At 40.4% G+C, this 21,815-nt stretch overlaps 1 protein-coding gene across 2 annotated transcripts; it reads right to left on the bottom strand.

The window, feature by feature from the left end:
• Window positions 1–1,043: 1,043 nt before the first annotated feature.
• On the bottom strand, window positions 1,044–17,830 carry KCTD20 (potassium channel tetramerization domain containing 20). Of its 2 annotated transcripts, XM_032203140.1 has the most exons (8): window positions 17,547–17,830; window positions 7,601–7,800; window positions 6,888–7,167; window positions 5,888–5,990; window positions 5,242–5,362; window positions 4,065–4,262; window positions 3,446–3,556; window positions 1,044–2,177 (listed from the first exon to the last, which is right to left on the bottom strand). In XM_032203140.1, exons 1-8 carry the CDS (start codon window positions 17,555–17,557, stop codon window positions 1,885–1,887), a joined length of 1,317 nt encoding a protein of 438 aa, XP_032059031.1. In that variant the 5' UTR covers window positions 17,558–17,830; the 3' UTR covers window positions 1,044–1,884. The 2 variants fall into 2 exon arrangements, with proteins under 2 accessions (XP_032059031.1, XP_032059032.1); XM_032203141.1 differs by lacking the exon at window positions 17,547–17,830 and having other exon boundaries at window positions 6,888–7,183; window positions 7,601–7,657.
• Window positions 17,831–21,815: the final 3,985 nt, after the last annotated feature.

The following is a 21,815-nucleotide window of genomic DNA, read 5'->3' as shown; positions in this document are numbered from 1 at the left end:
AACAAGGCCAAGCGCAAGGGCCTGCACCTGGGTCGGGGCAATCCCAAGCACAAATACAGCACAAATACAGATGAGTAGAAAGAGAACATCCTTGAAGAGAAGGCCCTGGGGGTACTGGTGGATGAAAAACTGAGCACGAGCCAGCAATGGGCGCTTGCAGCCCAGAAAGCCAACTGTACCCTGCACCAAAAGCAGCATGGCAAGCAGGGTGATGGAGGGGATTGTCCCCTCCGCTCTGCTCTCATGAGACCTCACCTGGAGTCCTGCTTTCAGCTTTGGGGCCCCCAGCATAAGAAAGATGTGGACCTGTCAGAACAAGTCCAGAGGAGGGCCACCAAGATGATGAAGGTGCTGGAGCACATCTCCAACAAAGGCTGAGGGCATTTGGGTTGTTCTGCTTGGAGAAGAGGAGACTCTGGGGAGACCTTACAGCAGCCTTCCAGTGCCTACAAGGGGCTTCAAGAAAGCTGAGGAGGGATTCTTCGTCAGGGGGTGTACGGATAGGACAAGGACTAATGGCTTAAAGCTAAAATAGAGTAGGTTTAGATTGGGTGTAAGGAGGAAATTCTTTACTCTGAGACTGGTGAGGCACTGGAACAGGTTGGCCAGAGAAGCTGTGGATGCCCCATCCCTGGAAGTGTTCAAGGCCAGGTTGGATGGGGTTTTGAGCAACCTGGTCTGGTGGGAGGTACTGTGCCCATCGCAAGAGGGCTGGAACTAGATGATCTTTAAGGTCCCTTCTAACCCCGTTCCACAATTCAGAGAAGCCTGGAGTATGTTTATACTTAGTCACAGCTCCATTGGCCTCAAATCTAAAATGAACAGAGCCTTAAATACAGAGTCCTGTAACACATTTGGAGAAGCAGAGTAGAGTTGTTCCCAGCACTTTTTTCTACTAAGTCTCATTTACTACTGATATTTCTTACCTGCCTGACTGCAAAAGGGTCCCATCAGTTCCAAACTGGGAAGAAAGTAGCTTGCCTTTTAAAGGTGCAACAGGCCCTGTGAGTAGTGTTTCTTAGAGAATCCATGGAAATTTTGACTAAGGTTTATGCTGTCAGGGATTTTACTCAGCTCCACTGGATTTTTTTTTTGTCTTAACAAGGATGGGATACAACTGAAAATCTTTAATATGCACAGCCACCTCTCAAAAGCTTCTTTTAGGCTACTAAACAGACTTTGTTGATAAAAATCAGCTAGTCTTCCTTTTGGCTTTTTCCTTCAGTATAGTCTCCTTGTTTTAATCAATTTAACAATTTCTCAGAAAACCGTGATACCATCTTATGCAGAAGTATATACAGGAAATTCCTGTGAGCAGGCATACATTCCTATTAAACTAGTTCCATCCTTCCCTAAAACAGTAGTATATGCTGGATGCAAAGCCAGGTGTCAGTGTAAACAGATTCCCCCACACTCAGTATTTTGTTGCCATAAGCATGCAACATTTCTGTTGGTTGATAAAAGAGTATCATCTCCTTTGCTTTGATGTTTGGTGCTGATTATCACAAGAGCAAACATAAGTGCCTATTGGTAAAGGAAAGCTTGGTTTCAACAGGCCCAGAATTTCCTCTCTCATGTCATTTCTAAATACTTCTGCTTTTCTTTTTGAAGTTTAGGCAAAATATTCAGCACTCACCAGTCTGGAAGCCTTTTAAGTGGAAACAAATGACAATTTCTCTTTGTTTGAAGAGATGTTGCTTTTGATTGCACAAATATATTAGGGAGTGTGGATGTTTATTAACATGCTTTAAATGAAATACAACAACACAGTAAGAGGATGAATGAGAATAAAGCACCTTGCAAGAAGTCTTTGTTCCATCTCCTGGGATGAAACTATGCTGAGATGTTCCCACATCAAGCAGCGCTATGCACCCTGAGCCATGACTAATCTGGTAGATCGTTAACAGCCATTTGGGAGAATGGTGCGTTTAGCCTATCGAGTTCATCTACCTGTGGGGGGTGATGCATTATAACCTCATGGTCCTCTGAAACGTCATCACCCACAGTGACTAAGTTTGTTAGAGATTTGCTCCGAACACATTGGAAATCAACATGACGGCTTTTGCCCTCTTCCTTTTCCCAGGACATCTGGATGAATGGCCGTTGAACATAGTTGTATATCACTTCCGACCGACCGCCAGGCCTCCTTTTCACCTTCTCTTTACAGGTGGGATATCCTGAAAACACAGACAGTCAATCAGTTGCACTAAAGGATCATACATACAAGAACAGCTATGTAGGAGTGATTACAGGGGCATGGTGAAATGAGTAGACAAATGCTCACATCTCACATTTACCATCACTGACTTACAAGACTGCTTTCTTTTCCCCTGAAAAGATGATGTAGCACTGTGATTAGTCATAAAATCAATGGCTGCACAGCATTAGCCATTTTGTGGGCATGTCACCTGTACCCCCTGCTTCTGACCCCTGGTAATACAGTTAGAATAACCAATGATAAGGCAAACATTCCTAACATGTAAACAGGCTGATTATGCATCATCCCCCCTGCTTTATCTTTCCCTTTCTGCTGCCAGGGTATGGGGACACCCATTAACAGGGTAATTAATCCATTAGCATAATCAAAGCCCAGGTGCTGGGTTGCCAGAATGTGGTGACACCTGTCACGGAACCAAGGCATAAAAGCTCATGAGATAGGGCCTATAAAATCACGAAGCATAAAGCACGTGGGACTTAGACCTAAACTGCTACTGGACAGCACAATCTATGATCCCCCTGTGACCACAGATGCCTCCATCTTCATCTCCTTCATCTGAGGACTGAGTAATTTATGTTCTTTGAGGTAAAATCAAGGTCTAGGTTTTGATTACTGTTTCACACAATAGTTAATAATATTTTGACCTGTTCTGGTCCAGGTAACTGAAATGCCTGTGTAACTAAGAATTCTAGAAATTCTGCACTACACTAATAATAAACTACACTGCTTGCTAACATTTTATCTAATACTAAATTTCTTAACTGTAACTGCAACCCTGTAGCCAGTACTCATTCTCCAAGGACCCCTAAAAGAACCTGCCTGTCCTTTGTAGTGCTGGTTGACAGCATGAAAGTACAACAGTCTCCCAGGACGTAGCACAATGTTCTTAAAGCTCTCTAAGGGACCAGCAGGAATGCTGGATGCAAGGTTTTATTTTTATCTTCCTAAAGAGACAAATTTTACAGGTACAGGATATTTTCCCTTAGCTTTTAAGCCTCTTGCCCAATTTCTGTGTAACATGATAAGGAAGATGCTCAGTTTTTAGTAATTTAACAAAAATAAAGGCTTAGTAAAAGAGAGCTATTGGTACCCCTCCACGCATTACAGTCTGCAGTACACCACAAAACCCCCATGGGAGCCCTCCCCTGACACAAACCTGGAGGAAAACAGGTTTTACACACTACATTCACCAGTTTTACAGTTTCCCTTGCTGAGGAAATACTTTACCTTCAATTCCAATGCGTATATTTTTGAGACCCCGTTCCTTTAACACAGCTTTTGCAACATCACGGTTCTCAATGTACTTAAAGAATCTGTACAGTTTGGAACTGTAAAGGACTTGAGAAATAAAAAGGGTTATTAGAACCTGCAAGGAAGGACCTTCACCCTGTTACACACTCTCAGCTGTGGGGGTGACAAAAAAGCAGGTCTGGTTTCCAGTAACTGCTTCTCATCACTAGGTTTAGCTATGATTCCTTGGTGGCAGTGTAGTGATACACATTACGTTCTGGATAGACAGGTGGTGATGGGTGTATAAAGAAGAGTATTCAGTCACCAGGGAGCCAGCAAAAGGCTGGGGGGGGGGGGGGGGGGGCAGTAAACAAATGCAAAAAATGCAGTGAGCACTGTCTGTTACCAGTGCAGGCACTCAAACTAAAGCTGTAACTAGACAGATTGGTATCCTGGCTCTAGCAGCAGCCAATTCAGAGGGAACATACAAAACAGGACATCATATGCCAGCCTCTCCACCAGGAGAAAGACTACTGTTTAGGCAATGGGTCCTAGTGGCCATATGTCTGTGTGTGAACAGAACAAGCAGCCAGCAGCTCCAACGTAGAGTCCTTACTTTGTGAGTACTCCTCGCCCATTGGAGGTGGATGATCTTCATCCCAGTCCACAGTGTCTTCATCTGTCAGCACGACGATATGGCATTCACGTTCCCCTTTCCTAGCACTATCCACCATTATAGGCAGAATTAGCTCCTCCAGGTAGCTGTCAAACTGCTTGTGAGCACCATCATTGGAGAGCTCATGTAACAGAGCACCTAATAAGGCATACATTACATGATGAGCCTTTTTTTTTTTTTTTTTTTTTTACACATACATGTATACATATGCATACAGTATGAAAATATGTCCCAGACCTACAGTTTCCTAATACAGTCAAGAGCACAGCCCTCATTCTTCATTACAGAAACTCCTCAATATATGTTCAGATGCATCATTAGTCTCTAGAACTGGAAATAAAATCAAATATGAGACTGCATTTTGGGATGGGATGCAAATTATACCTTAGAACCATTATATTACCATAAAAAAAAAACACCAAGGTCCAATCAAGAAAGTGAAATAAGAGACAAGTTAGTTTTTATCCTTAAATTTCCAGCAATCATCTCTGACCTTGAACGCACATTTTCTGCCTTGTCTGTGATTGTTCATCAGAACAGTCAGAAATTACAAGGCCTGTGCTATGATATCACGTCCCATTTCAGCATAGGACCTTTTACCGATTTGGCTACATTAGAAGTACTTTTTCTTTTTTTCACCCAGTATACCCTCCAAAAAGCTTCTCCCAATCAGATTTCTTCATGACTAAGAACTCTCTACTGCTTTCCTACCTGAGTGTTTTTCGCACCTACATCTTTCTGCTTAAATTATCCTCAATTTTCTGGTATGTTTTAGATGGGGATTATAAACCTGCTTTTACCCTTCATTTTACTTGGCTGTAACAGCAAGCTCTTCTACTCTCCTCTCATAAGAGACTGGGAAGAATTTTTACAATTTCAGTTTGCTTTTCTGAGCAAAATGTCTGTGTTCTGTAGGATTAAATCAGTTCACTTTTGGTTGATGAAGAAAAAAAAAAAAAAAAAAAAAAAAAGGAAGCTGGTTAAATGCAACACATACTAGTGGAGTCCACACCCTCATGTTTAGACTAAAGCATGTAAGAACCACACTGAATCAGTATGATAGCGCTCAACACCATGCAGATGATCTCAGAAGAGCTGATTTTATCTTTATACTTACTTAAATCCTGACATTTGATTGTGTTGAAGTCAAAGTTTATGCAGAGATAATCACATGTGTCTCTAAGGTCTGGGATGGAAATTCCATCAGGACAGTTAATGATTCCAGTTTTGTAATAATCCTGCAAATAAAAGGACAGTTTTGGGTGAGAAATTTAAAAATAGTGTGAACTGATCATTTTTAATTAGCTTTTTGTTTTGTTGATGAACACTTTTTGTTTGTTGAGTTTCAGTGAACAGTAGAAACAGCCCTGCCTGTCTGAGAACATACCTACATCTCTTCACAGATCCTCTAGGGTCTGATAAACTGTGAGCTCCAGTAAAAAATTCTTCCTGTGACGTAGAATTTCATAACATCTCATATGCAATGTGCATTTATAGGTAACTACAAAGGCAGAATAGAGCCCAGGAACTACAACATTATGACACGGGAAAAGTAAAAGGCAACATGAACAAATATCTGTGATGTTGACTCACACCAAAATTGACTACTTTTTCATAATCACAATGCAAAACAGTAGTAAAAGAATATGTCCTGGGGGTATGCAGCTGCCTGGGAGATAGCTCAGCTTTGCACATGTGACAAATCAGTTGTGTGTTTTGTTTTTTTTTTTTTCCTCCCCTCTAGTCTGCAAACATCATCTTACCAGCACAGTCCGGAACACAGCTGAGCTAATTCCTTCTGCAATTTCATATTCTCCTTTTTCATTTGGCCTGGTGAAATTATATTCTCTTCCTGGTCCGAACATTCTGAACAGATATACATAAGTTTACATAAGTGCACAAGTAAATTTAAATTCATTCTTTCTAAAGACCAATAGGTACATTGAGTTTAAACAAAACCAGGAGTGACACCTATACACAGTAACTTGAAACAAATACTCAAATCTCTTACATAGTAAATAAACAAAAGAGCTGTCTCAGCTAAATCCTGCTACAGCTGGACTCTGTCGCTATAGCTACTGTATTGCATGGAACAAGTCACAGCTCAAAGAAACAGATCATTCAACCCTGGGTCAGAAAACTCCCTGTGGATAAAGCCCTTTCACTGGAGATATGCAAGATAACAGTCACATGCCTTTTGATCGCTTGCTTTACATTACAACCTGCAAGTCATCAGCCCAACAGAACCAGGCTCTATGTCAAGAGACAGGGGTGAAAGTGTTGGCAATACAGAAAATAAATGCTTCTTTTTACATTAAAGGGGTCCAATCTCTAATGCATCTTACAGGGAGACGAATGACTTCTTCCATGGGACAGTACTATAAGATAACAGCAGGAGGAGATGAAGCATGATCTTTTTGCCCATTACGGAAGGAATTAAGTTATCAGTTGTCAACAGGTGTACTACTTATGAGCAAGGCAAACACTTGGGGAGAAGGCAAAAGCAAACCTTGTCTAGCTAGACATGCCCAGTTTGAAGGAAGAGAACTGAAGAGAGAAACGTTATCTAGAGAACTACCAAGGTGCTCTCTCTACATCTGGTCACGTCTTCAAGGCCTTACTAACAGGCAGGTTCTGAATGAGGTCAGACTTGCTTCCCTTGTGCATACAGATGAGATCACAACACAAACATTACAGGTTTATTACACTTCAGCAAGCATTTGACCCTCTTGAGGTGTCTTGAAAATGGTGGAAATAATCTACCTTCCCAGCATAGTATCAGGGTGAGCAGTGAAAATCTGTGGGTTCACTGCAAATCGAGTGCCATCTACCACAAGTGTCACTTTCTCTGGAGTCACTGTCTGTGAGTTGATGCTTGAAGACAAAGCGGTGCATCCATGGCGTTCCTGGCTATTAAAATATTCAGTCTGTCTTTTACTTCCATCTTGAAAATGACAGTTGTGTGTATCTTCAGAAGCAGACAACATATTGCTGATCTGGGGACTCACTGGACAAGCAGTATATCGGCATTCAGAATCTAAACCTGATAGAGACAAATACTGTAGAGGTAAAATATAGTTTGCTGAAAAACTTTGTTTAATAGTAATGCTTTGTACTGCAATGAGAAAGCCAAATCATACAATAGCAAAGAATGTCAATATACATAACTGTCAGAATGATGTTACATGACATAAGGCTAGGCTGTATTTTCAAACTGAGCCAGCAATTGCATTTTGGATAAAGAATTACCCTATGCTTAATGCTACTTATTAAATCGAGATGGATTCCATTGCTAAAGAGCAGGAGCACAAGAATTAAAGAAGGCCAGGAATACATGAACACAGTATGCCTAATGCTGACAAGTAACACATAGCTAAAAATTGAACACCCCCGCCCCCCCCAAAAAAAAACAAACAAAAAAACCCCACACCACACCTCCCTTGAAGATTAGCATAAGGTAAAGACATTATCCTCACCCTCAGTTCTAGGACCTGCAGATGGGCTATGACCTCCTAGCACCACATTACTTTCTCCTGACTCGTGGTCTGCTGCAGCTACATCTTCCACAGAGCAGCTCGACTCCAGATTTCTTGACCAGTCTGTCCCACCAGCACAGTTAACATTCATGCTGGGCCTCCGTGATGTTAGGTGTTGACTGCGTTTCCTAAGAGAAGAGCTAGGAGAAGAAACACCATGTTGTTTATTTTGGAAGGAGTTCTCAAGCAGCAAAGCTCAATTCACTGTATCTGGTACTACGAGCAAAGTCCTCAGGGTCAAAAGGCATTTCTACAGTCTTAACTGAGCTTTGGAGAGGCTTGCGATGCTATTCATGCCCCTACACTAACCTAGAGAGGGGCCAAAAAAAAAAAAAAAGGGGGGGGGGGATGGAGGCAGGTTTAAAGTAACCAAGGGTCTATTTCATCTATAGTCCTTTGTATTATTATTATTATTTATTTTTTTTTTTGAAGTCTAAAACCACTGACATCTTCAGATCACACACGTTCCTGCAAGTAACTTACTGGCCATCGCCTTAATTCCAGCCAACTACAGCCCTTTAAAATATTTATGAATCTTTCAATTCCCAGGACTAGCAAAAGAGAGCTCTCTAACTTTGCTGTAGCCTGGACTGTAACAGTTGCCCAGACAAAAGCTCAGGCATTCAGGTTTGGCTAGAAGATTCCCTACTCCCAGACTTCTCGTCTTCCTCCTTCTTGATTTATCCCCCTCCTGTCACATAGTGCTCACCCCCGCTATTGAACCCAATCCAGACCTACAAAAAAGTAGAACAGCCATGGCTGCAGCTGCCTTATACATATCACACCTTGACTCTGCCTTTTTACACACAGCACTTTAACCATTACTATTCAAATCTTAATTATCACTCCAGAATATGCTCTTAAACGTCTTCCTTTTTACTGTTCTGGTCCCTAAAGTAAATTCGTCTTTCTTGTTCCCGTTTTTAAGACTCTCTTCTGCTCTGTTCTCACTTCATTCCATTATTTTGTATCTCCTAATAGATTGCTTCTGCTGTCTCTTTCCCTCATTCTCCCCCTTTGCAGTTTTTTTTCCCCTGCTATTGCCTTGGGCAAGAAATAGCTCTCCTTTCTTGGCTCCCAGTGTTTTCTTTTCACTCTCTCAAACACAAAGCACTGATTTCCTTCATAATGAATTTACCCAGTAACACTCCCCCAACTCCCGTGTTGTTTTTTTGTGTTTTTTTTTCTTGGCTGCTTGAAGACTCCTGTGCTCACAGGCGCCAGCTAAAAAGCATGGCAGAGCACTGACATGGCTCAACATAAACCAGACAAAAAACAGGTCTAATAAAACAAAATGATAAATAAGAGTTGGCAAACTTTATGGTCAAAACATACTGGCGATAAAGACAGTATGAACAGTTCAGTGGTCAGTTTCAAGCCCACTGTTAGTTGCAGTCTGTGAAAGCATTTCATTCTTAATTAGAAATTTTAAAAGGGATAGCATTGCTTCCCCTTGTTTCCTAAAGCAAATACTAAGTTGTCAGCATTATTATCTGGATATTTTTAGAAAATCTGTTGCTTACACATCACGTGATATTCATTAGAAGGAAGACTTCAGGCATCAGCAAAACCAGATGAAAAGTTTTTTTTTTGTTTTTTTTTTGTTTTTCTTAAGGCCCTGGCTGGTAAGAACAGCAACAAGAGGAGCCTACAAGGCTCATGTTAGCTCCAGCAAACTTAACAGCATGCATTTCTTCACTATCCCACTCTCACCAATTACCAAGCACTGACTGGGGCTGTCATCACATCCCAAAAAAAACCCTCTCCCACTATTTTCTAAGCTGTGCTAATGTGCACCCCAGGGAGCCCCCTCAGCAGTCTCATCAGAAACCTCAAGGCTGCCTTGCCTGCATTCACATGTGCACAAATCCATCTCCTGTTGCCTGAGCAAAGGGCACCACAACCCTGCTGAAAATAAGCCCCTGCAATCTTTTGCCCTCTTCTCTCACGTGTCAGAGCAGCAAAGAGGTAGTAAGAAAGGCCAGCAGTCCTCTTGTGGGCCATGGGTTTGTGGAGTCACAGAATCATGGAATATCCTGAGATGGAAGGGACCCACAAGGATAAAGTCCCCACTATCTAAGCAGAACGCACTACCATAACAATCACATGCACATCGCACAAACTGTCCCACTCATACAACTACAGGATAAACCTACTGTCCAAGGAACAATCTGTGTAAATGACTAAACAGAGAACACGCAGAAAAAAAGTTTGAAATAGCCCTCTACCCCCAATTTAAAACACATGACTGTACAAAACCTCAGGGGAAAAAAAAAAAAGGACTTTAAATCTATTTCAGAATTGACAATTTCAAAAGCAACAGCAAAAATAAACCGCTCCTCTATTTTATATAGCCTATTGTAATTATTGTGAGGAAGCAGAGCTTTCCAGACTGCAGATATTAACCTATTTATACAACTAATGTTGTGGGTTTTGTGATTTGAAACATTCACTGAATGGCATACATTATGATTATGCTATATTTTTTGACCAAAATGTTTTAAAATTTGGTATTGCACAGCAAGCTTAAACATATTTTTAAAAGCTGCAGTTTGATTTACTTCGGCAAAGGTGTTTTGAGATGTGGGAAATGCAAGGTCTTTGTAGCACAGATAAGGGATCTTCTTGGAAAAGCCCTTCACAGTGCTCGAGATTGGCTAGTCACACAGAAGTATGCAAACAGCCTCCTGGGTCCTCCTTACCCCACCTTTTCCATACAGAAACAAGCTCCCTGATACAACTGAGATGCCACCATGCTCTCTTGGGAACAGACTTTGCTCTGTGAAGTGAGAACTCTATGAAGCAAATTTGGTAAGCATAAAATTTACTTATGCTTCTTTCTGTCAATACAGCTTTGTCAATGCAGCTTGGCCAACAAGCTCCCCTTAAGGCACCTGAACAATCTCTTAATTATTTAATACATTACTTCAGAGGGAAGACTTAAGGTAGGGAGTTAGACCAATAAAGTTATTATGCTGGCAAACAGCAGATTTATCAAGAAACACATACATTCTATAACTTCACAAGAAGCCTGCCTTATAAGCAGTATTTAACTGATGTCAAACAGTGTGAAACACCCAAACTGAATTTTCGTAATTATCAAATTGGATTTGATGAATGTAGCAATCTGTAACAAGACTAACCTTTTCTGCAATCACTCTAAGCTTTGCAATTAAATCTACACACAGTTCAAGAAACTCTGCATGCCATTCAGTCTTCTGCTGCAGTATCTTATAAACCATTTACACAAGTATTATTAGATATGTAGATACTATGTTACTTTCATTTTCCCCCTTTTTTGCTTAATCTGCCTAACAGAATTTCAGGAAAAAAAAAAAAAAAGCCTCAGCTGGTTAAAACCCTTCTCATTCTTTTCCACTACACTATTTTTAGCACCAGTGAAAGATGCACAAGCTAAGAGAAGATTCAAAAACAAATGCTCTTCACAATTGTGGTGGTTCTCATCAGCATCAAGCCTGATTTTCGTCGTTAATCCACAGAAAGATGAATATTCAGCCGTGCTGATAATCAAACTTGGGCCTGGCTAATGACATTTTCCTGTCTCCTGTCCCCTTTCAGCATGTCCAAATCCTATGTTATGTGTCAGAAGAATTAAAGCAAACAAGGAAGCATTCCTTAATGACTTGGATCTGGCTGATATAATAAATACCCAACGTAGTTGTTTAGCATGACAGATACATTGCAGTCATGCTCATAACCCAGAAGGGAAACTAGTACATAGACTTCAAAAGGCCATACTCAAACCTGACCAGCTTACAAATATCCTGGTTTCTTTTCATGCCTATGATCAAGGTGAACTACCCAGGGTGAGAATGAATACCTATACATAATTATTAGCACTATTCATCTTCAAAGATTTTATACATATTATCTGCTTATTCCTCCTACCAGCCCTGGGAAGCACCGCAGGGAAGTTTTTATGAGAGAAAACAAGGACAAAGAAGAGACAATCTGCAGGAGCAACCAGAGCATCAGGCCCTCTAACCAGGCATTACTCTAACTTTTAAGACACTATCCTTGCTCCCTGGCTGTGCACAGGCATTAACTTCCAGTTAGCAGGACAGATACTTGCAGGGTGCCATCTTCTTTTGAGGTCTGTTTCCATGCACATTTCTACCACATGGTAAGCGTGAATAGCCTGGTACCACAGAACTGATGATAAACAGTAAACAAATACCCTTAATTCCTTAGCTCATTTCTCAATAACTCAATTGTATGCTCAGATCTGGAGTGGCCAGGTAGGGCCCACTTTGCAGAGGAACTGAGGACTCACAGACAGCTGGATTTAGGAGCTGGGAACTCAAACATCAAAAGCCTAGCACCATGTTCAGCACTGAAGATCAGATCTAAATAGACTGTGATTTTTGTTTTTAGGAAAGCAAATCACCATCACAATGAAAAATCAAAATTAACATCTGACTCCCAGTGCCGGTTCTGCTTAGCTTGGAGCACATAGGTCTCTCCTCCCTCCAGAATGAGACCATGTTAAGAATGAGCTGTGCAATCCAAGAACCACCTCTGTTCTCCAAATCACATGCTGAGTGTCAAGGTGAAGTCATCTTTATTAGGGCTTGTTTAAAGCTAACAATTTTGTCAGGAGAAAAATATGGCAGGGATACTTATTTTTGTTTCAAAGGAATTAGAAACAAAGTCTTATTTGACGTGGCATCTTTGGCAAACACAATTCATGCTATAAGCCTTTTGCAGAGATAAAGAGACTGATCCTTGTTCTACTTAATCCTTAAGAAATTAGGAAGCATACCAGTACGTAAAAAGGCTGGGACAATCTTCAAAAGATTATCCTTCCCCACCCTAATGAATCAAACAGACATCCAAATGTACTTCCCAAGGTGTAGTCCTCACCCAGCTATTAGGAGTGAAATATTCTAAATGGCCTAACTTGTTCAGACCAACATAAACGGCATGCAGGTGATGTGAGCAGAGGAAGAATACAAATACAGGAACATTTCCAGAAAAAAACAAACAAACAAACAAAAAAAACCCACAAAACAAAACAAACAACAACAACACAACAGAAGAAAAAAAAAAAAACACAAAGATTTAGTTGCAGACCATTTCATTAAGCAAAAGATAAAAACCATCAGAACATACTTGCTGGATTGTAACCTTTTATTGTATGAGTTGTTCCTTATCCTTACCCTTTTTTTTTTTAATTTTTATTTCAAGAGCAATTATAGAATAGTTTGAGAATTTCACTGAAACTTCAAATAAAAAAATCATGAAAAGCTGTCAAATTCTGTTCAAGAGCAAAGCTGTTTACTGTAACTTCTGACAGTTTAAGCACTGCTTTACTATCATTTAGCATGACAAGAAGGAAGTCAGAAGACAGAAATAGTAGAAGCAAGTAACCTTAATTCATCACATGGTTTGAAAATGGTGAAGAATGACCACCATGCTGAACAAGTGAATCAGATGGTTAGCAATCTTCCACTTACTAAACCACAGCGTAACCACGATGACTGAAATAAAACTCTAAACAACACATTTTTAAGGTGACAACACTCCTTTAAATCTACAAAAACATTCCCACGTACAATTCTCAGAAATATGAGCAAGCAGGAAACACACATATTCAGGGTGTGCCTGACCTAATTCTACAGTCTACTAGTTTAGAACAAGATGTATTTCTAATATAATGGCATACTTTTCAGAAAAATTTAGCCTCGCTTCAATTTTTTTAAAACATATCCTTGCAACATGCAAAATGTTTCTTAAAACATAAAAGCAGAAAAACAAGTTAGCTATGACTGAATTCCTCTTCTGGAGAAAAAGAAAAGGAAATCTCACTGGCATGATTTGGATAAATAATGAGAAGTATTTCCTGTATGTAAGGATTGGAGAGTCAGCATCAGGTAGGCCTCCACCATGATGTAGCAGAGCCCAGGGATACCCATGTTAGGAGAGACCCATGGGCCAAGGCCTCATTGAGCTGTACACAATAGGCAGAGCTCTCATCTTGAGGCCAGATCTGTGTCAGTCCTGTATCATGGCTGAGGTATGTAGTAGTACTCGCAACTCACATTCACCTTCACTCAGATGGATCTGCTCTTGTGTCCCCCATGCTTTTTTTTCTTTTTACATAACCAAATTCCAAAAATCACACTTGTTATGAAAAAAAGCTCATATTGGTAAGGAGGCAGCTGTCCAAGTTTCTAATTTTCATAAAAACAGTTATGTTTGCCTTTGATCACCACATGCATACTTCCCCTGAGAGAATGAGGAAGAAAAAGCTGTACTGCCTGTCAGCTCAGTTCAGTGGCAATAAAAATTCCCCAGCAAGAAACCATTCCAGAGGACCATGCAGGAGAGAATAATCCAGTCATTAAGAAAGGCTAAAAGTAAGTTTCTGCTCTCTTAAAGATTGAGATCATATCCAGGGTCTCATTCTGTAAATATGAGGGTTATCACTCATATACCCCTGAAAACAGTGGGCTTGAAAATTGCATGATCATTCATGCATGATCAGAGTCAAACCCTAAGAAATTTGGCTCTAGCTTCTGTTCATTTCCACACCTTTAATTTGGGAATCTGTTAAGATTTCTAAAAAATAAAATGGAGAACATATGGAAAGGAAACAGTACAAAAAGGCACAGGAAAAAAGACAAACTGCTAGCCTGTGCCTGCTCTAGCCTTCACTGAGCTTCCCTTCCCTTCTTGAACAGGAACCAGCAGAGTGCCTTGGCGGCCAGCAGGGCCCTGGAGTGCATCAGGCACAGCACTGCCAGCCGGGCGAGGGAAAGGACTGTCCTGCTCTGCACTGGTGTGGCCTCACCTTGACTTGGACCCAGGAGTTGGACTCAATGATCCTTGTGGGTACCTTCCAACTTGGATATTCTATGATTCTCATGCTCTACTTTGTACCCTTCTGTATTCCCAGGAAGAGGGAATCACAGCACCTTTAACAAATTGGAATAGACAAAGTAACTATGAAAACTATTAAAGCATCCTTAATGTAATTTGTATAAAACCATCTAAAGTTTAAATTGCAAGAAGCTACTTTTCCAAGTTCATTGAAAATAAACACAATCCTATTAACTCTTTACCTACTCAAAAGCAAGAAAGGGGTTGATGAATCCACATTATCAGTATTCCACAATTTACATCACAAGAAAAGCATTTCTTCTAAAGCAATGACAATTAACAATTAGTGTAACAATAGATAAACAGTGAAAAAAAAATCAGTTACTTCTTAAAAATTTGACAAAAATGAACTTTGCAACAGGCCTGAAGCTACTGCTATTGAAGCGTCTATATCATGTGCACACACAGGAACAGATTTTCCAGTTTAGTATTGTTTTAGCTTGCCAATTTCCAATTTAAATAAAGCATTTCAAATTAGTATCCCGTGTTTTTTCTTTCAAGAAAAAAGTCCTATTATTTCTATGTTTATCTTCTCTCACATGCCATGCATTGTAACTCTGTTTTTTTTTCCATTTGTTCTAGACATCACATGGTTCCAAATTGACAAGATTTTCTCTAACACCTCACTTCAACTCTGGACAACTAACTTAAGGGTTTGTAATCAATTCCAATGAATTACAAAAATTAATTCTCTTTTATGCCCTGACATACAACCCTTTTGGCTCCAGCTTTTAATTTGTCCTCCCTGCTTTTGGCTAAATTCTATAGTCTTTAAACATTTGCAGATTCTGAAGGTTTCTTAGGGACTTTTTTTTTCTTCCCCAAAAAACGTTTTTTTCAGTTGTCAAGTATAAATCTGGTTCCTCACTTCCTACCTCTCTTTTGAGTATAAAACTTGTTTATGAGATCAGTTCTTCTCTTTCAGAAAGTGCCACGGGCAAGGTGTCACATAAGCAAGGAAGCCAGGGTCACCCGGCTGCCCTGGGCAATGGTACCTTCATGCACAGACCTGAGGAACACACCCAGACTCTCCACTATAGCAGAATGCCAGATCCTGTAGCCCCTAACACCTTTCACTGGTCAGAGCCAAAATCTGTCAGCAAGCTGCATCTGGCACGCTGGATTACAGAGCAGGAAAGACACCGACTGCTGCCACAACTGTCTTGAGCCCCCATCACTGCCCTGTGAGGCTGACTCATACACAAATGCTCAAGGCAATGTGAGATTTGTCAGGTCTGATGTTGCCCACTCACTTGCACCTGTAGATATGCCTGTACTATAGGAGAACAACACAGAAGTGCATTCGACCAAATTGCATCAGAAAGAAAAACAACCTGGAGCCTTTAACGTGCTTTTCTCATTCCTGCTAATGACCTTCACTTCATTTTCTGTTATAGGTACAAACATAACCAGACAATAAACGAGTGATTTATAGGTTGAACTAGCACAGACACATTACAAAAGGCTTTTCCATTGTTATGAAATAGCTCTATAAATATATAGTAGACTCATTTTCCATCTGGCTTTGAATTATAGATGGAAAATAATGTCCAGCAGGATTGATGCAACGCAGGCCAGCCTGCAAATTCTGGCAAGAGACAGCAAGAAGGCTGATGAAATGCTCAATTGTTTTCTCCTATTCTGTGCATAGTGCTTCACTGTTAGCAAAGTTTACAGACTTACTCGTTTACTTGAGTCTTCACAAAAATCTACTGTTTCTACAATTCCAATTCAAAGCTACAGTCTGCAGTATGGTTTTAATGGCTTAACACTGCACGTCCACACCTTGATATAAGATCCATGGTTTGCCATGCTCTTCCATGACTGAAAGTGACTGGTTTACTTGCTGAAAGCTCATATCATTGCTGATAGCACTGAGCCACATCAGTGCCCCACACCGACAGCATCATATCTTTTGCCAAACTATCAGCAGCAGGATTCATATATGCAGAAAGCTCATTGCAATTTATTAACTTGCAGTACCCTACTACAGACTTTTCCAAAATAGGAAAGTTATACTATAGCAGACTTAACTGGAATGATGAAGAGCATCTAATAGTGTCCTACCACTGGGTGTCTCAGAAGGAAACAGTTTCTGAACAAGGCAACTGATTAATGTTTTGCTAGGGTTATTTCCCTCCCCAAGAGGTGCAAGGGTACAAGCATTAGAGAGCATGGCCAGGTGACCTATAAAAGCCATTTTCACTATTTAGTTAAAAATAGTTATATGAAAAATGATAGCTGATCCTCATAAAGAACATTTTAACACTATGGTAATGACAGCTTTGCTAGGGCTGTCCACCTGAATTCAGTCAGCAATTTAAATTAAGCTGGATGTGCCAACAGAGACATCCTTTCTAGGCAGGAGATCTGACCAGGGTAGGGGGGAAAAACCTGGTGAAAGATGTTTGTAACAGGTCATAAGCAGGATAATAATTGTTTCCTTTTTAACATATATAATATTGTGCTAAATAAGTTTTTTGGCCAAATGACACCAGAGTTACATTTTGTTTTCACTTGTGTTAGATAAAGCTACAAATACTTGACAAAAATCTTCAACAAGAGCAACAACAGCAGCCAACAGTTTTATCCTGTATTGTCTGTTCCACAATTTTTGGCAGAGCTATTTAGAAAGATTTCAGAAAAAGAAAACATGTTTCAACAAAGTATATAAGCAAGACCTCCCTTATCCATTAAGATTTTAAAATGCTATTTTCTTTCTCAATTTTTCTTCTTCAGCAGTTAAATCTAACTTGGTCTCAAATGCACATGAATTCCTACATCTACACCACAGAAGTCAAATCTTCTGAATTATAAGCTATATAAAAAAGCATAAAGACAACAGCATTTCTGAAGTCTATAACCCCAGGTCTGACGTACCTGCAACAGTCAGAACTGCTGAACAGACAATATCCCACATTTCCTACTGTAATTCTGGAGCAAACCCTCTGACAATACCCAAACAACACAGCTCCTTACTTACTGGCAGCTCATATGTTCTCAGTGCTACCAGCACCAATATCCTGAAATCCTTCTTTAATAGAGGGAAGCACCAAGTTGCAGCAAAGCTTCAGAGTTTAAACAGTTTGTACTGCTACGGTCACTCCCCCAAAGCCCAGATGTCTGATTCATGTAAATATTTCAGTTTAAAAGTCCTCCCCAGCTGATCCACGAAAACTTTGAATATAAAAATCCAAATGGTCACAAATAGCTTTATTTTATGCCTCCTACTTTCAGGACCCACTCTCCTCCCCACCTTGAATCTCTCCAGATTCCCAGTTCTTCCTGTTTTTTTGGTAGAAAAGGTGCAGTTTCATTAAACTCTTGCTGCTGTCTGGTTAAACATACTACTCTTGCCACTCATCTGCCACACGTCTCTTAGACAGACTGAAAGGAATCAGCTACCAGAACTTCTGAATACGTATGTAACCATGTGCACAAAGACTCCACAGCTTAGAAGACCTTAGATTTGAGCCTGATAAAGTTTGCAATAACTGGAAATGAGTTAATATGTCAATGCCTGCGTAGATGTACTGCTAATGAGTGCCCATAAACAAGTGCCTTCTGCCTTCAGAGCTCTGCTGTCTATGCACTGCATTGCAGAAGCACTAGACATTTATGTGGTCTAGAAATGTTACCCTCTACCAGTTTAGATCTTAACATTACGAGCAACAGAACACATTACTGATTTATCTGGATTGCCCAGAAATTGCTCCAAATGCAGTTACACAGAACAGAATTAGCTGTAGTATACATCATCAATAATATATCACCTTTAATGGAAATAGAACACGAAGTACAAAACTGTTTTAATCCTGACTCATGCCAGTGATAAGGCAACGTGTACGTATTAACAAGCTTTTAAGTCTGAACTTTGCATGGCAGCTGATTAATGAAAAACATCTTAAGAGGTATTTTACACACAAAAAAACCACCCAACACAATAAAAGTAAATTATCACTAACTTACCATGTAACTCATGTTTATACAGTACATACATATACAATGTATTGCATGCACTCAGTATTATTTTTGGTTTGGGGGCAAGCATTTAATTCTTTATAATCAAATTATCTAGTCTATCTAGATACAAGTGCAATAGAGTACCTGTACTCTATTAAGGAGGTTGGTGGACATGACAAGAAAGAGCAGCAGCATCGAGACACTAAGGCACACTGTACCACACAAGGTTAGATGGGTGGTTATAATTCAGCACTATGGAAACTCCACGTAGAGTACACAGTGCTTGAGAGCAATGCAACTTGTACTAGAGCATTCACCCCCAAACTCAGAAAGGAGGATAAACAGCACGGTACAAACTAACAGATCAGCTCATACCTGAGGGGCTGAACCATCACCCCCTCTGGTCTCCTTTAGTACAGTGCCTGTAGCAGAGTCAGGACCTGCAGGCAGCACCTGAAGCACATAACCTGGAGTTGCTGCCACCACATGCAGTTTTGGTGTTAGGACCCTATATTGCAGCCCAACATCCAGCCTGCAGCACCATGAAGCTTAAATTACTCTATCTGCTTTTGGCCTGCGTGTCAGTCAGTATATTTTGAAATACATAACAGTTTTAATGTAAGTGGATTGCTTTATTGCTAGAGAGAATACTCAGAATAAATAAAAACTCCTCTCCTCACTCCTGAGCTTTTAGTTTCCTACAGAAAGTTACTTGTTATTTCACCCATAACACAAAGCACCTACTTGCTATGACTTTTATTTTGGAAACGCTGTGAGCAGTTTAAGACTCCACCTTCCTACTCTGGAAAAGATCCCAACAAGTAACTGCTAACTCATTCCTAGCTCATCTGCCACAACTCCAACTGCCATTCGCTTTTAACCAATTAGATGGCAGCAGCTTGAGAAAACTAATAAAAGATAGCAAATTTTTGAAAGTCGAATGCAGTTACAGTAGCTATTAACTAAGGAGAATTCATAAAGACAGAGAACACAGCATAAAAACAACAAAAAGCAACAACCCCCCCCCCCACAAAAAAAAAAAAAAAAAAAAAAAACACAACCAACTAAATACTGTTGTAGTGAAATGCAATTAAATTTCAAAGTGTCCTGCCTTGAAAAAGTAGGTAGCCTGTACTGAAGCTGGAGGAACTGGGTGGTTACTGATTTATCTGAATAAGCTCTGATCTACCCACATCCCTGCCTGTTTCCAGGCCTGACATCAGGCTGTACAATGGAGATGGGAATGGGAACAGGCCCAGCAAGCCAGCTCCACTACCCACGGCACAAGCACCTGGTGCTCTCCTGGTGCTCCAGACCAGGCTCTGCGGTCTGTGACTAGAGGTCCAGTGACAGTTTGCATCCAGTGGAGAAGAGCAGGACCAGGCTACAAGGGCAGCACTGAGAAATGAGGCAAAACTCAAAGCATTGTAACCCAGCACAAGAGATCCTCTACCTAACTTTGGCAAGAGACAGGCTGGTATGGGATCCCTGTTGGGGTAATTATCTGGCAGCCCCACCAGACACTGCCGTATCTCACCACAACAGTCAGCAAGACAAGCAGCTGGAAACCAGTTCAGATAAACCCACTGAAGCTACCGCCGCACCATGGAGCTGCAGAGCCAGGACACTCCTTGCAAGCAGAGGTACAAGCGAAGCAAAGGGTAGCTGTGTTATCTGTGGAAGTAACTGAGTTCACTGAATCAAGCAAGTTGTTTAATACACATTAAGCCACAGACAACAACAGAAAGCAAAACAAATCTACATAAGCCTACATTTTAGAGTGGCTGCATTAGTAAACTGCAAGTAACACTAAAGCAATCCTACACCAAAACAAACAGAGGAGTTTTATTTAGCACAATTGCAGCTCTTCAGGAAAGCTCATCCCCGAGTTATTTTTGGGACGCAAGAGTGTGGGGTGATGATTTCAGCTGGGTAACGCCAGTTATTAGTACTTGGTCAATTTATGTCAGCAGAGGACTTGATACCTTGTTTCCAAGAGTGGAAAAACATCTTGCTCAACACTTCGAAATAACTGAGGTTTAGGATGGGATGTTGGCAAGACACCTCTTGCTTTGTTTACACGTCTGGATAAATATCTTACACACCAAGCATAGTCAAAACACTTTCTAAGAATATTCCATTACGCTCTTTCTTATGTGACTAATAAGACTTTCACAAAAATATTTGGCTAGTGTTATGTTTCAGCAAAATTAGCCAGGAACCATAAACATATTTTGTTGAGACTTAAAAAGGAAAATAACCACAGAAAATACAAAACTGAAAAAGCAGAGACGATGCCTATTTCAACACACACAATGAAGTGTTCATGTAGAGGAAAAGTATCCATTTGGGCACTGAATAAGGCTGCTCTTGAAAGTGAAAAGTTCTAAAATTGAAATGTATTCCAGAACAGTCCACTCCTGCCCATTTTTAATTTGACAAGCAAACAACCCATCTATGTTGTAACCAAAATAGCAACTGTCTTTCAGAGTGTTTATCTCAAAGACAACAAGCAAAAAAAAGGCTAGGATTTTTTTATTACGTTTTTTTTTTTTTTTTTTTTTTTAAATTATTATTATATTTTTTTTAAGGAAAGTCTTCACAGTCTGTTCTTGTGAGGAATATTCTACTCTTCTGCTGAATAATCCAAAAGACTCAAAAATAAATTTTATTCCAATAGCAGAACTTACGCACGATGTTATTAAGTATTTAAGATGAAGATAATAGGACTTACTGCGGAGCCTGCTAATTAAAGGTTCTATTAGTGTACAAAAAAGATTTCTCTCACCCAAAGATTTCAACTCAATCCAGACCAGAAATGATCAAAACCTTGACATTTTAGAGCTCTTAATGCAGACTACATGAAGTGAGTTTCCTGTTTTCAAGCTGGCCATCAACTAAGCAAGACACTTACTAGAAACCACCATTAAGGCTTTTGACGCCATTTCCCACAGCATTCTCCTCGAGAAACTGGCTGCTCATGGCTTTGACTGGTGTACGCTTCATTGGGTTAGAAACTGGCTGGGTAGCCGGGCCCAAAGAGTCGTGGTGAATGGAGTCAAATCCAGTTGGAGGCTGGTCAACAGTGGAGACCCCAAGGGCTAAGTACTGGGGACAGTTCTCTTTAATATCTTTATCGATGATCTGGATGAGGGGATCGAGTACACCCTCAGTAAGTTTGCAGAGGACACCAAGGTAGGTGCATGTGTCGATCTGCTCGAGGGTAGGAAGGCTCTGCAGGAGGATCTGGATAGGCTGCACCGATGGGGCTGAGGCCAACTGCATGAGG

Source organism: Aythya fuligula, chromosome 25 (genome assembly GCF_009819795.1).
Source record: "Aythya fuligula isolate bAytFul2 chromosome 25, bAytFul2.pri, whole genome shotgun sequence".
Lineage (NCBI taxonomy): Eukaryota > Metazoa > Chordata > Aves > Anseriformes > Anatidae > Aythya > Aythya fuligula.
Note: the sequence above shows the minus strand (reverse complement) of the source record. Positions and strands in the feature narration are given on the sequence as shown.